The 13305-nt window shown below is 46.0% G+C and overlaps 1 protein-coding gene across 1 annotated transcript; it reads left to right on the top strand.

Moving 5' to 3' along the window:
- Positions 1-943: 943 nt before the first annotated feature.
- Positions 944-13305, top strand: LOC104251206 (D-beta-hydroxybutyrate dehydrogenase, mitochondrial). Its single transcript, XM_059828632.1, has 4 exons — positions 944-1271; positions 7094-7246; positions 10074-10204; positions 12958-13305. The coding sequence occupies exons 1-4, from the start codon at positions 944-946 to the stop codon at positions 13303-13305; spliced, it is 960 nt and encodes a 319-aa protein (XP_059684615.1).

The following is a 13305-nucleotide window of genomic DNA, read 5'->3' as shown; positions in this document are numbered from 1 at the left end:
ACCATCCCTGTTCGTGTTAAGTCCTGCTGCTTCCTCTGCTGCTGTGTATATGTCAAGGAATGACTCTGGCCCCTTTGTATTTTTCACAAGCCAACTTTAAATCGCAATTAATAAAGGCATCTGGTTCTTTCAACCATTTCATTTTACTCAGAGGAGGCAGATATGACATACTATCCCTTCCCGTAGCTGCTTGGAGAGTTTCTCATATGAAAGAAAGGGCAGAGAAAAGACTGCCTAATCAAATTTCTCCTGTAATCTTAGCTCTCAGGGATCTTTGTTCAGCAATGTGTAACTGTCATTTTAGCCTACAAGAAACAGACCTTTTCCTCCACCGAGGAGTGTTTATAGGCACCCTCGATATAACGCAGCAGACACGGACCTGGGCCGTAAAGAACCCACGTCAGTTTAATCCTCTAACATAGAACAACGATAGCATAATAATGCAGCTGCCTTAGAAATCCCCGCCTCGCGGATCTAGAAATACTCATGATGCGCTCATTTCATGCCCTGCGGCTAGTCTGTGGCGACGGGACCGCGGGAAAGGCAGCCAAGCGGAGAGGGTGAACTGTCCACGGTAACTTCAGCACAGGGTTTCGGCCCGCCCCAGCTCCCTCCCGACGGCGCAGATCCCGCTGACGGGCCGTCGCACCGTGCTTGCAGCCCGCGCTCCTTCTCTTCCCATGGAGCCACGAGGAGCACGGGCGGCAAGAGGTCCCCCGCCCCGGTGGGGAGAGACCCCGGCCAAGGCCCGCGCTTCGCCAGGACGCCGGCCCTCCTCCCCAGCGCCGCTCGGAGAGGCCGGAGCCCGGCCCCAGGCCCCCCGCCAGCCCACGGCGGGCCGCGGGGCGAGGGCGGTGCCTGCGGCCGCCGCTGCCCGGGGGAGGGGAGCTCCCCGCGGCCTCCCTCCCTCCCGCCCACACGGCGCGGCGGCGGCGCGGGCAGCATGTGGGCCGCGGCGCCGCTCCTCCTCCTGCTGCTGCTGGTGGCGCGGCTGTGGCGGCGCGGGCCGGCGCCCCTGGAGCCGGCCGGGCGGGCCGTGCTCATCACCGGCTGCGACAGCGGCTTCGGGCACCTGCTGGCGCTCCGCCTCCACCGCCTCGGCTTCACCGTCTTCGCCGGCTGCCTCTGCCCCGCCGGCGAGGGGGCGCGGCGGCTGCAGCGGGAGGCCGCCGCCGGCGCCGGCCGCCTGCGCGTCCTGCGGCTCGATGTCACCCGCGCCCGCGACGTGCTGGCCGCCAAGGAGCTGGTGCTCAGCCACCTGCCCGAGCGAGGTGAGGCCCGCGGGGCGGCCGTTGGCGGCCGCGGCGGGGGAGCGGGGGGGCGCCCGCCGCGGGGTGCTGGCCGGGGCCCCGGGGAGCGCCCGCCTCCCCGCCCCGGCCCCGGCCCCGGCCCCGGCCCCGGGGCTGACGGACGGGCGGGCGGGGGCGGCCGGACCGGCCGTCACGGAGCCCCGGCAGCGGCCCCGCGGGTCGCCCGGCCCCTATCCGACGATGCCGACGGTGGGAAGCGGGTGCGCTCGCAGCGCGCCGCGGGCGGGCGTCGCCTTTCCGGCAGGAGAGGAAGTCCCCGAGTGCGGGGGACCCCGGGATCCCTCTGCAGGGGTCTGTCCCGCGGGAGGGAACCGCAGGGAAAGCGGAGAAGAACAGGCCTGCACGCAGAGGCGGCGGTGGGAAGGTGAGGTATTTCTAGGCGTGATACGTGAAAGGGGGAATGCATAAAGGAAGTGCAGAGAGGGCAGCTGCCGTGCCCCACCGAACCAGCTGCTTCTCGGCACAACTTCGGATTTGCCAAGCTAGTCCCTAGAAGGGTTACTTAAGAAGAAACCTGTCAATTAGACACCCTACAGGGCGCGTACAGTCAGGAAAATGGCTAGACTTCAGCTTGCAGAATAACTGCAGACAACCTAAATCCTGGGTCATCCCCTCAGAACACCTGACAGGGCGCAGGTAATAGAACCGCGGTTACCTCCTTTCCCACTTAGGCTGCAGGGTGAGAGTCACGCAGTCTAATACTGGGGGATACGCTTGGCTCAGAGCAGGCTTACTGAGGCTCAGAAGTAAGATTCCCTCAGAATTACAGACAAACACTTCCTGCTGACACGGAGTATAAGCGGAGAATAAAGTACGCAGAATGATAACGAAATGCAAGGCCTCTGCCTGCCTGGTTCATTAGCACGATGGGAAGGTGATCACATGAGAAGTGAAGTAAGAGAAAGCCTAGACACTGCTCATTAAGTATGTGTATTTATGGTTGATCTTGACCTTATCTGATTAAGAGGCAGAGCCTTCCCCTCTCAGGCGCTTTCCCAAGCTGCAGAGACAACGCAGATGGCTCACAAAAGCCCTCATAGGCTCTACGGGGACCAGGTTACCTAAAACTCTGGGTTACAGATAATTTATCCTGTAATTCTGGCAGCTTATGCAATGGTCGTGTTCATGCTGTCATGTAGGCTTTTGAGTCCATGGCTCAGCACTAACTTGCTGGTCGTCCTTGCTGCTCATAGGCGTGTGGACATGCCTTCAGATCAAGGCAAATCACGCTAGAGACATCAGGGCTTGCCGGAGGGGCCAGGAAAGACACTTGAGCACAGCTGGAGTTGAAATACAGCGTGCACACAGCGTGCGCACAGACAGTGGTTTTCCCGGGTTGTCAGTCAGACCCTTACACCCGTAACACAGGGCTGGGCACACACAGACAGAGGACACATTTTATGACACCGTTTTCCATTGTCGGTCAGCTCTTCTGCTGCAGCATTTTGAGGGTACGCTGCAAAGGCAGAAAAGCAAATGTAGTTTAATAGATCCAGATAGCACATATGCCATTTGGGAAAACTCCCAATTATCAAGTAATCTTCCTCCTAAGTTTATTAAAGAAAGAAGAAACTTCTTGCACTTGCACATTAAAGCCAATACGAAGTAGACTGGGGCTTTGGCGCACGTTGATTTGCAAGCCTCTTAGGCTCTACAGCTAACCTCAGTATTTTTCTGATTTTCTTCTGTTTAAAACAGGAATTTCTCTTCCTTTCCTTGCCTGTTGTGAGTGGGTGAGCTGTAGCTACCTGGAAGGGAGGGATATTAGTTTTAGTCCTACTTCCTATTTCTAGGTTAGTGAATACTCTCCTCCACTTAATTAAGATTTCCTACTCATGGAATCCACCCAGTAGGCCCATGGCACCGTATTTTAGCCCAGACTTCCTATTCAAGTAGACCCATCCTTGCAATGAAGACAACCACAGCATACTACTCCAAGCAAAGGATGGTACGTATCTGAAACTCAGGAGTCTCAGCTGACCTGTTACCATGGTCACCCCGCATTCCCACAGATTGGCTTGTTCCCTCTCTTCATTTTTTCAGTAGGAATATGGCAAATCACACTCTCCTTCCTTTGACTAGTTTCCTTTAGTATTGGATTGGAATCTTTCAGAAAAGAGCCTGTCATTTTTGCATGGGCTCAAGTTTAGATGAGAAAATCCAAAGATCAGTGATACCAAGAATACATGTTGGAGTTCAGAAAATCTGTCCGAATTCAGACATTATCTGTGTGTAGGCACCTACATAGAAACGGCCTGATTTTCAAAAGGCTTTGCAAGCACACGGCTTGATTGTCTTGAACAGGAAGAGGACTTTTAAGAGTTTGTGGAAAAACATTGGGCATCTTTTGGGCTTAAATATGGACTTTGGATACGTGCCTTTTGGTCAACATGTCTTGAAGTAGAAATTATCTGGGAGGTTATGTGAGAGCTAGTGTTCTTCTAAAAGCCTCAGTAATCTTAAGTTAGGTTTTCTAAAGTGATTCTTTAGATCCCCTGCTATATCTCTTAATCTTTGTCCTCAGGATCCATTTTCCCAACACTGAGATCAGTGAAAATCTCTTTGACGTCCACTTCTGCTTTCCAGTTTATTTATTCCCTGCCTGCTGTAGCATAGCCTAACACCCCTCTTCCTAAATTGTGCTTGGACTGAGTTCTGTTTTGACGGTCTGAGTAGGTTTTCCCTTCCAGATCAAACATCAGCTGCATTTTCCTAACGTGTCTGTGCATGGACACTCTGAGGAAATGCGATGTCGTCTTCCTTCTGCTATTCACTTCTTACTTGTGCCTTGTCCTTCTAGATTTCCATCTAAGGACTATATTTCTCAGGTTACCTGAGCTGCGTTCGTCTAAGCAAACATACAAAATATTTTGTATGCACATTTATAGCATTAATTTTTACCACAAACATTTCAGGAAAGGAAGACCAAAGCAGATTCAAGTACCCTGAGTATATAGCTGGGCAGGTTGTTTCCCAGGAGGTAGGAAATTTCCTGAAAAAGTGGCATAATGAACTGTTCATTATTTGAGTAGGATTTTGCAAATTGATTCAACTCAACAAAGCGGCAGGAAAATTTGTGGAAAATATCAGAACATTTCTCATTCGGGAATGCCAAAATGTTCTAAGAAATAATATGTTTTGCTTGAGGGGAAACAAAAAGTTTTGAGCTGACCCTGAGCAAAACCTCTTTTTACGTTTTACTTAGTCTTTTCTTCAGAGAAGTCTGTTTCAGTTTAACTCAAGCAGTTTTCTCCTCTTGACTTTTTATTTGGCCACTGCACAGAAAGAAGGAGCCATTATTCTGTGAACTCTGCCCGTTCATACACACGGGCTGGCCTCACCACTGACCACCTGGAGCCTTTGAAGTACATGAGGCAAATGGCTGGAGAGAAAACTTCAGCCTTGCAAGCTCAATTCTGTCTTTTGCAGTTTAGAGAAAGAGGAAGAAAATCAATTGTCTAAAGTTTAATGGCTGTATGTAAGCCCTAATGAATTCAGGGATATTGAGAGCAGGTGTTCTTGCTGTGCTGTGCAGGATGCAGTGGCAGAAACAAAATTACTTTTTTTTTTAATTAGAAAAGGTAAAGCTGAGAAGATCAGGGAACAGCTTTTACAGTGATGCCAGGCTTTAGTTTGTATTGTGTTAGAGTTAGGTTATGTAAAAATAAATCTGAGTACAGAGACCTCCAGGCTTAAGTAGAAACAGATGGGGTATGCAGCTACTCAGTCCATCTGCAGATCAGATCATGTGCAAGTACAAAAATATTGATAATTAGCTTGTACAGAGGACTCTCTAATGCATTGATCATGAAGCGTTCTACAAGAAGGTCAGTCCCATGGGGCTAGTTCCATTTTAAGACGGAGAAATAAAGTCGCAGAATGATGGAAAGGGCTGGAACAACAGGGAAATGGCAGGTGGGGAAGAGGGACGTCTGGGACACCCGATTCCAGTGGCCAATTTTTTGGGCCATTTCCTCTCCTCTGTCTGCTAACATCTGGGGCAGTGGGGCAGTGGAAAAGAGGTGAGTACACAGGAAACTGCTGCATTACTAGGACAGCAGTCAGTCTGTATCTGAAGTTATAAGAGAGGTCCAGTGTCAAGGATTGCTGTGTGACAGACTGCTGAATAATATGTTATTCTCTTTGGAGGACAGAGTTATCTAAGCTCTGTGTGCTAAATTCCTGAATTTGAGTGTTTTGCTCTGCAAATGAGACATTCACTGAAAGAACTTTGTTTCTTTCTCTGTTTAAACACCAATTTCATTATGTAATATAAGTAGTGTATATATGTTAGGAAAGCTTACAGAAGTCTGCTTTACAAACAAATTCAAAAAATTGTCTGTTTCAACTTTAACTGTTGTTGTGAATGAAATCCCATATTAGCAGTTCTTGGCAGGGCTCTGGAAGGACCGAGATACCATGAAATCATCACAGTAGCTTTGTCAGAGACGATCAGAAAGAAAAGAGTTCAGCCCAAGGGTTTCTGCGGTACCTTCACCAGGGCGACCAAAGGTCCCCTGAGAACATCTTTGCCACCATGGGCACAGGAGGCTACAGCTGGGTTGGCGTCACACCCATGCCCCAGACCCTGCGTCCAGAGGAGGGAAGAGAAGGCACTGTTACCCACTCTGCCTCACCAGAAACCTAGGCTTGGAGATCCTGTAGAAGGCATGACAAAACAATCATCTGCCTCAGACATGTACAAGAAATCTTAAAAAACACGCATAAGCAAAATTGTCAAGGCTGGCAGAGACAGGCTGCAAACTTGGCTATTTCAGTGCAAGTCAGGCTACCCTATGTACTTCTTAGTTCACTGCTGGTCACCCTAGAAATAGCCCCAGTCAGGATTTGAGGACAGAAACGGGAATGTTTTCAAAAGCACCGTGTCACTCACTGCTTTACCGTACATCTACAGATATGTGCTCTGAAGGCAAGAACAAGTCAGCACGGCTTAATCAGCATTTAGTCAGCACGTCAGCTCCAAACTGTGTGCACGCTACACTTCAACAAAAAAGCATTTCTAACAGTTGAGTGCTTAGCACTGCATGGCGCTCACACGAAGCGTTTGGTGGCTTTGGGCTAAAGGACTTGCACTTTCTGGCAGAGAGTTGTGACAGAACAAGCTTTGCTGCTGATAGATTTCTGCTTGTAAACACTGTAATTTTACTGCATTTCAGGGGGCTGGGCTCCTCAGCACCAAAACCTGTTGTTATGTGGGAAATAGAGTTGTCCCAAGAGTACAAAATAAAAAAAAAAATACTGTAACCACTGACCTTACTTGGTTACTTTACCCAGTGCTGCACCCATGTACCCGATCTGGCTGATTTCAGAAGGAATCGAAGATCAAATCCTGGAAAAGGAGCCAAGACTTAGGCTCCTAAATTAGTCAGGCACTTTGAAAATATTACTCCTTAGCCTTCAGAGTGCTTAATACAATTTTCACAAAGCTGCTCATAGCACACAGTGGGATTAAAGTAATTAAAATATCATGGTACACCACATTGGCAGTATGATATATTCTCACAAATCATGTTATTCATAAATAACTTAAGACGACTATAAAGTGAGTGATTATTAAATAGCACTGAGACTTAAATAGTCCAGGTAATGGCCACAATTACATTCCTTCATTAAACAAAACATGCCTGCACTTGTAAGTGGAAAAGGCAAAAAGGTAACACAATGAAAAAGTTGTTTCCAAGGGTCCAAATCACTAGTGTTTCATCACCTAATGGTGTTGTTTTGCAGTGAAAAACGCTTGTTGAGACATTTCTCTTCCATAGGTTTCTGGGGGCTTGTCAACAATGCAGGAATATCAACATTTGGCGAGACAGGGTGGCTGTCTATGGAGAAATATGAAAAATTTGCAGATGTGAATCTCCTTGGGAGCATCAGGACAACCCTGGCATTTCTTCCCCTTCTAAGGAAATACAAGGGTAATGCTAATCCACTGTTATTTAGAGTGGTAGAATAATTAGCTTACTATAATCAGGGTAATGTAGCATCTATAAAAGAAGCCTTAATTGTCTCTCATTGAACTGAAATGACAGCCGCCTCCTGTGTGGCCTGAAAGAGCAACTTGATCCTGAAAAGAGGGTAAAGTCGTAAGAGGCAAAAATACCCTTCAAGATTCTGTCTTTACAATACATAGAAAAAATATTTACAAATAATGAATTATCTCAGTATTTGACTCAAAAAAAGAGAGAAAAAAATGCTTACAGTAGATCATTAAGCCCAGGCAAGACTTTGTAAGCACTGACAATTAGAAAACACAAAGATCCAATAAACTCCTGCTTAACTTTATTATTTAGGCTTTACTATTTTACTGTTTGGCAATTAGAAGAGGAAGGATGATCCTACAGAGATGAACCCAAGACATCCAGCTTTCACTTCCAGGCCTAGCAAGATTCTCTCTATGACCTTGGGCAGGAAACTTCAAGTATGTGAAACAGTGCTGTAGAGATACGCCTGGGTATTTAATGGGATAAATGCATTTGCATGGACCTCCATACGCGTGGGCTTTATCCTTTCATCTGAGAAGAAATGGTTTAAATAGCCCTCTACAGCATTGCAGCATGTCTCAATTGCTTTGCAGTTTGTTCCCTACCTGTCCCCATCTATATTTGGGAAACAAAGATACCCTTTTCCTTTCTCCCTCTTTGCTTAGCCTGTCTATTTAAGTTGTAAGCTCTTTAAGGTGAGGATTTGTTCTGTGCGTATACAGCATCAAGCACAGTAAGGGCCAGGTTTCGTCTGGAAGCCCCAGCTGTCACTCTTAAATGAAATGTTGGTAAGATAAAAGCATCCCCTTTTTGGCTACTCTGCTTCTTTCTGCTTGGTTGCCTTCAGCTGATGATATTTTGATGCAACAAGTAAGAAACTTTTAAATATTGCAAACTGGATGTGTTTTTGTAAAAGAATGTGCTACTGCATATACTCAGTGAGAAACAATGGATGTGTTATGTGGCCATTACATGGGGAGACATCACTTTCTCTTTATGATGTCCTACTTACTGCTAAAACGCTGTGATACTGATCCACCAGAGGCATTTGTCTGACTTCATGAATTGCAAGGGGTTACTCTGAAGCCAAAGGGACTAATTTTGTGTATGATATTAAGCACATGCATAAACTTTTAGAAGATTTGCATCTGGATGACTGCACATACATGGTACCTTATCTCAAAAGAGCACTCTGCATCTTACTCCTGGCTGTCAATGCTGCCTTGCCTGCACTCCTTTTTCAAGTCTTGTCTATGTAGGAGAGGAGGCCAGGGCACTTCTAGGAAGAATCCTAGGTTTCCCATCTCCTTCCTTGCAGGAACAGCTAGGACAGCTAAAGCTCATGTTTTGGGGGGCAGCAAGTGGCCTCTCTAAATGAAAAGCTTGAATTATGGATGTTAGAGCATTCCCCTGGGAAAGCTGTTTTTCAGTTACCTTAGGCAAAGAGAAAAGTTAAATGACGTGTCCCACACCCTGGGTGTGTGCCCTAAATCACTTACTTAGCTACTGGATAAAAGAGGCAGAGGTCCTCCCACCATCACTTACCCAGTAGCTGTTTTCTGAAGGAAGGGGCTTACTGCCATTTTAGGATGAGCACCTGTTCCAAGAAAAACTTCAAGATTATTAATACTTGTAAAGGGAGGTATTGCCCTCCAGCCTAGAATTAAGCATCCTACTCTGAGAGGAGCAACATTTCCCCATAACTTTTCCAGATGGCCAGGCCAGCTGATGTAGCATCTTGATCAGCAAGCTGGTAGTTGTTCTCCTGTTATTGTATATAAGATTTATTCCAGACGCTGTGTAGGAAGGCAGGAAATCTAATTCAGAATGACAGATTTCACTGCATTCCCATGATGCCCTTTTGATATTCCACAAGCTTATACCATTTGGTCAGATTGGGGCCCAGATGTTATCTGCATCTGTGACAGCAAGAGGAATGCAACTATGTTCTCTGTATTGTTAGCTATGAGGCCATCTTCTCTCTCACCTCTGGTACTTATATATCCGCATTCACACATTTCTTACTCTATGGTATGACTATGTGATAGAAGTTTATAAGTAGACAATGAAAATGAACCACAGCCCAGTGCCTCAAATCAGAAATCTGTGCTATTTAATGCATGCCTGCACTTGGCAAGAGTTATAAAGGTGAAAAAAGCAGCACAGATCAGGGAAATCAGAGCAAGGTAGAGTAAGGCTGCACGCATTTTGTCAAGTCACCTTCCTCTGGAGAAGCTTATCACTGTACAATCTGATTGTGACTTTATATGCACAGCTGTAAGCCAGGACTCAGTGCAGACACATAATTAACACAGAAAAAATGGTATTAGTAGCCATATATACACCACAAGGAAAATCATCTGCTTTCCTCTGCTGCAGTCCTTCTCCTAATACTAGAATAGTCTTTTATTACTATTTTTCAGTCTAAAGCTTTTAAGGGACTGCTTTGTTTCCATCTCTTTCATCCTGTCTCAAACTCAGAAGGACTCAGTAGGACAAAGCAGCACGTTGGGAATGTGTTATGCCTTGTCTAGTCCAGCATCTGTCCCCAGATGGAAGGAAGGTTTTTGTGTCAAGTTCTCAGCTTTACAGAGCTCAGTGCACTTCTGTGCTGGGACTGCACACTTACACAGCCCAGCTTTGGCATACTATGTAGTAAAACAGCATCATGCTAAATGCCATGTTCAGAAGACTCAGGTAAATCAGTTCTGCATTAAAGACTGAGAGTGAAGTTATGTTATTTGCACTATTTTCTTTCTAGGACGTATTGTTTTCATGTCCAGCATTATTGCCTATTTTGCTCTGGGAAATGGCATTTATTCTATGACCAAAGCAGCTATTGAAAAATTTTGTGATGCTTTAAGACTGGAAATGAAGAAGTTCGGAGTCCGGGTAAGTGACGTAACGAGTAGCTGTTGTGTGAAACTACCTGCTATTTCTAACATGGATTTTCATATGAGAAACTTCCTACAGAGCTGAAATGCATCTTTTTGTGGGGAAAGAGGCAAGCAACTTGCACAAAGACTACCAGACAAGGGTGCGGGGGTGGAAGTTTTGGCCAAAGGAACAAGAACAAGCGTGTGCAAAATAATATTTAATCTTGTGCAAAGTAAGCTCCATGCATCCAAATGACAGAGATCAGAGCTGAATCCATGGGTGCAGCTTCCCCTTGGAAGGAGGTGGTTTTTCTGCGGGTAATCAGTGAGCTGGAAATCACTGAGAACAGTGGGCCTGGGTGATGTTTGCAGTCCTGAGAAGCTGTGGGATAGCGCTCCTCCTCTTGGGCCAACATCAAAACTTCCACCCTTTCTCCACATCCTCTACAGTGGAAAAACTTTCTGAGTCAGGCCTGCCTGAGCAGTGCCATGCTCTGTGAAGAGCTTGTAACAGTACCAGGGAACTGAAACTTTCTCTGGGGTGGCTGTGGGAGCAAAGAGCCCAGGTGCGAGCGATGTGCAGTGAAAAGAAAGGCGTGCCACCTACCCGAGGGGTTCTCTCTCTCTCTCACAACATCAGTGCTTAAAAGCTCTTTCTTTTTTGTGGGAACAGCTATACTGCAAGAGGCAATATTATACAGAGTAATTATGTTTTTATTCTCTTAACCTAAGAGGCCTCTCAGTGTCCTAAGCAACATTGATAGTTAAACCTGAAGCTTAGATCACTAAGTAGCTTCACTAGGCTTTTTCCTTGGAGTCACTCCACTGCTGAAACACTCAAACACTAAAAGTCTTCCCTAGAGGATATACATTGGTGTACTCTTTACGTACACAGAATTACAGCACTGTTCATAAGCTTTGTGTTGGAAGAAATTACAGCTATGCATCTATTAACTACCCCTCTCGGATAAATATAAAATGCTATAAAATGCAAGTGATTTTACACATCCTAATACCACACAGCACGATGAGGATTTGAGCCAATTAGCTGAGGATAATCTCAAATGCATGGAAGAGCTTAGTTTAACAGGTTAGCTACTCTGTTTTTTTCAGGATTTTTACTGTTCCCTCACCCCCAGAATAGCCCCAGCACACAGTACAGTGAGCCAGGCTGACAAACATTTCCAGAATATCTGTAAGAGTTATTTTTCTGTTTCTCACTGTATGCAAGACACCGGCTGGCGTTTGTCTCAGAACCTACTCTGCAGAATACATGGTCCCTCTTCTCTGTGCTCCCCTCCCCTGCCCTGTCATTCCCTTTGTCCTTTCAGGAGAAAGTCAGCAGAGGTGGCAAGGAACAGATGGAGCTATGGCTCTGTCCCACTGAACTCTGGCCAGGCAAGCTGGCTGCCTACAGGAGACAAAGTATGTGTCTTCTATTAGAAAGAAGGCTACAGAAAAATCAAGGAAGGGAAAAACTTCATCTCTCCTTCTCTTCTAGCCAACTCCAAAAAGCTCCAAACGACGAAGTTTTCAAACCTTTGTTTAAAGTAACTGTGGAAAGTTTACTATTGGCATTAGTTTGGCTAATACTAACCACTTTTGAAAATAGCACCCAAAGGGAGGGCTCCAAAAGATGCCCTGTGACAAACCTACCTGAGGCAGCATAAGATGAGCCCAGCTATGCATGCCGTCTCTCTGCTGCAGCCTACCCGCATCCCTTCCCGCTCCCCACATACAGTGCCCGCACCTCAGCCCCTCCGGTATGCAGCGTGCCGACTGCTGTGCAGACCGAAAGGCAGGCACGTGCTGGTACTGACACAGGGGTGGTAGCCTCTGGTAGATGGGCTGGGTGGCAGATTGGGGACGTTAAGGTTTTATATTACGACAGACTTTCCAGAGAATGCCTGTCAGATCCCCGAGTCTCTTCCACAGCTCAGCACCGTTTTTCCTCACCTTGTGTTGTAGTCTTTAGAAATCGGGTCAGTTAAATGCCATGGAGTTTTTAATGTTGCATATCTACAAATAGTTTGAACAAGCCCGCTGCTAACTGAGGAAAAGCTGCGTACTGTGAGTGCTCAGCCTGCTCTGAGCAGGACAGCAGCAACAACACATGCAAAGAAAACAGGCAGAGCAGCAAAGGATTTGTGTGCTTTCAATTTAAATCTACATGCACAGAAATCTATGGAAATTTGCTAATGACTTCAGTGAGAGTTAGACCAGGACCTTTGGTCCCCTCTGTACTTGGCTGACAAAGCCTATTTTCCTTTTAATTACACCTGCTTGGGGAAAACAGCACTTCTTTCCCCAGGACCTTCTAATTTCCTTTTGTCCCAAATTGGGGCAAAAAATTACCCCTTGCAAGGTTTGCCACTGAGTGAAAAATCCAAAGTATTCCACTTTGGAGACATAAAAGTCATACCGAAATGCTTTGCCTCAGTATTGTCAAAACATTTATACCATTAAACATTCTATAAAAATCAAAGATGTGCTACTGCATTCTGTGAAGGTACGCTGAGTAGTCAAAACAAGAACATTAACATCAGAGCGAAATGAGGAAGTCAGAATAAAGTATCTTTGCAATCTTAAACGTTTCACAGGAACATATTTGATTTCAGTCAAGTTTTCAAGGTTAAAATTTCAACAAAGCAGCATTTTCTGGAAGAAATCTGTCTGCAGAAAGCTTTTGATCTGTTTTACTGACTATAGTATTTAACTGAATTCAGAATGACTGATTGCATCTTGATAAGTTTTATGTCTTGCTTTTAGGTCTGTATTATTCAGCCAGGAAATTATGCACGCTGTACAAAAATTCAGCCACCGCTCAGTGCTGAAGAGATTTGGAATGAACTCAGTGAAGAGGAAAAGGCAGTTTACAATAAGGAGTATGTTCAAGAGCGGGCAAACTTTTTCAACGGCATACTCAGCGAAGGAAGCACTAACGGCAATGAAGTTGTAGATGCTATGATAGATGCTTTAATGTCTCCTGCACCCAAGGCACGTTACATGGTAGCAAAGCTGAAGGAAAAAGCACTGGTGTTTGTGTGTGCTTTATTTCCGACCGTTGTGATGGATTCCGTTTTGTCTTATGCTCTGAGTAAAGTAAAACTTGCATAG

Source organism: Gavia stellata, chromosome 23 (assembly GCF_030936135.1).
Source record: "Gavia stellata isolate bGavSte3 chromosome 23, bGavSte3.hap2, whole genome shotgun sequence".
NCBI lineage: Eukaryota > Metazoa > Chordata > Aves > Gaviiformes > Gaviidae > Gavia > Gavia stellata.
The sequence above is the reverse complement of the archived record's forward strand: the minus strand, read 5'-3'. Positions and strand labels throughout refer to the sequence as shown.

Coding starts and splice junctions, on each gene's coding strand:
- LOC104251206 (XM_059828632.1), top strand. CDS start 944: ATGTGGGCCGCGGCGCCGCTCCTCCTCCTGCTGCTGCTGGTGGCGCGG. Junction 1,272..7,093: donor CAGCCACCTGCCCGAGCGAG/GTGAGGCCCGCG, acceptor TCTCTTCCATAG/GTTTCTGGGGGCTTGTCAAC. Junction 7,247..10,073: donor CCTTCTAAGGAAATACAAGG/GTAATGCTAATC, acceptor TTTTCTTTCTAG/GACGTATTGTTTTCATGTCC.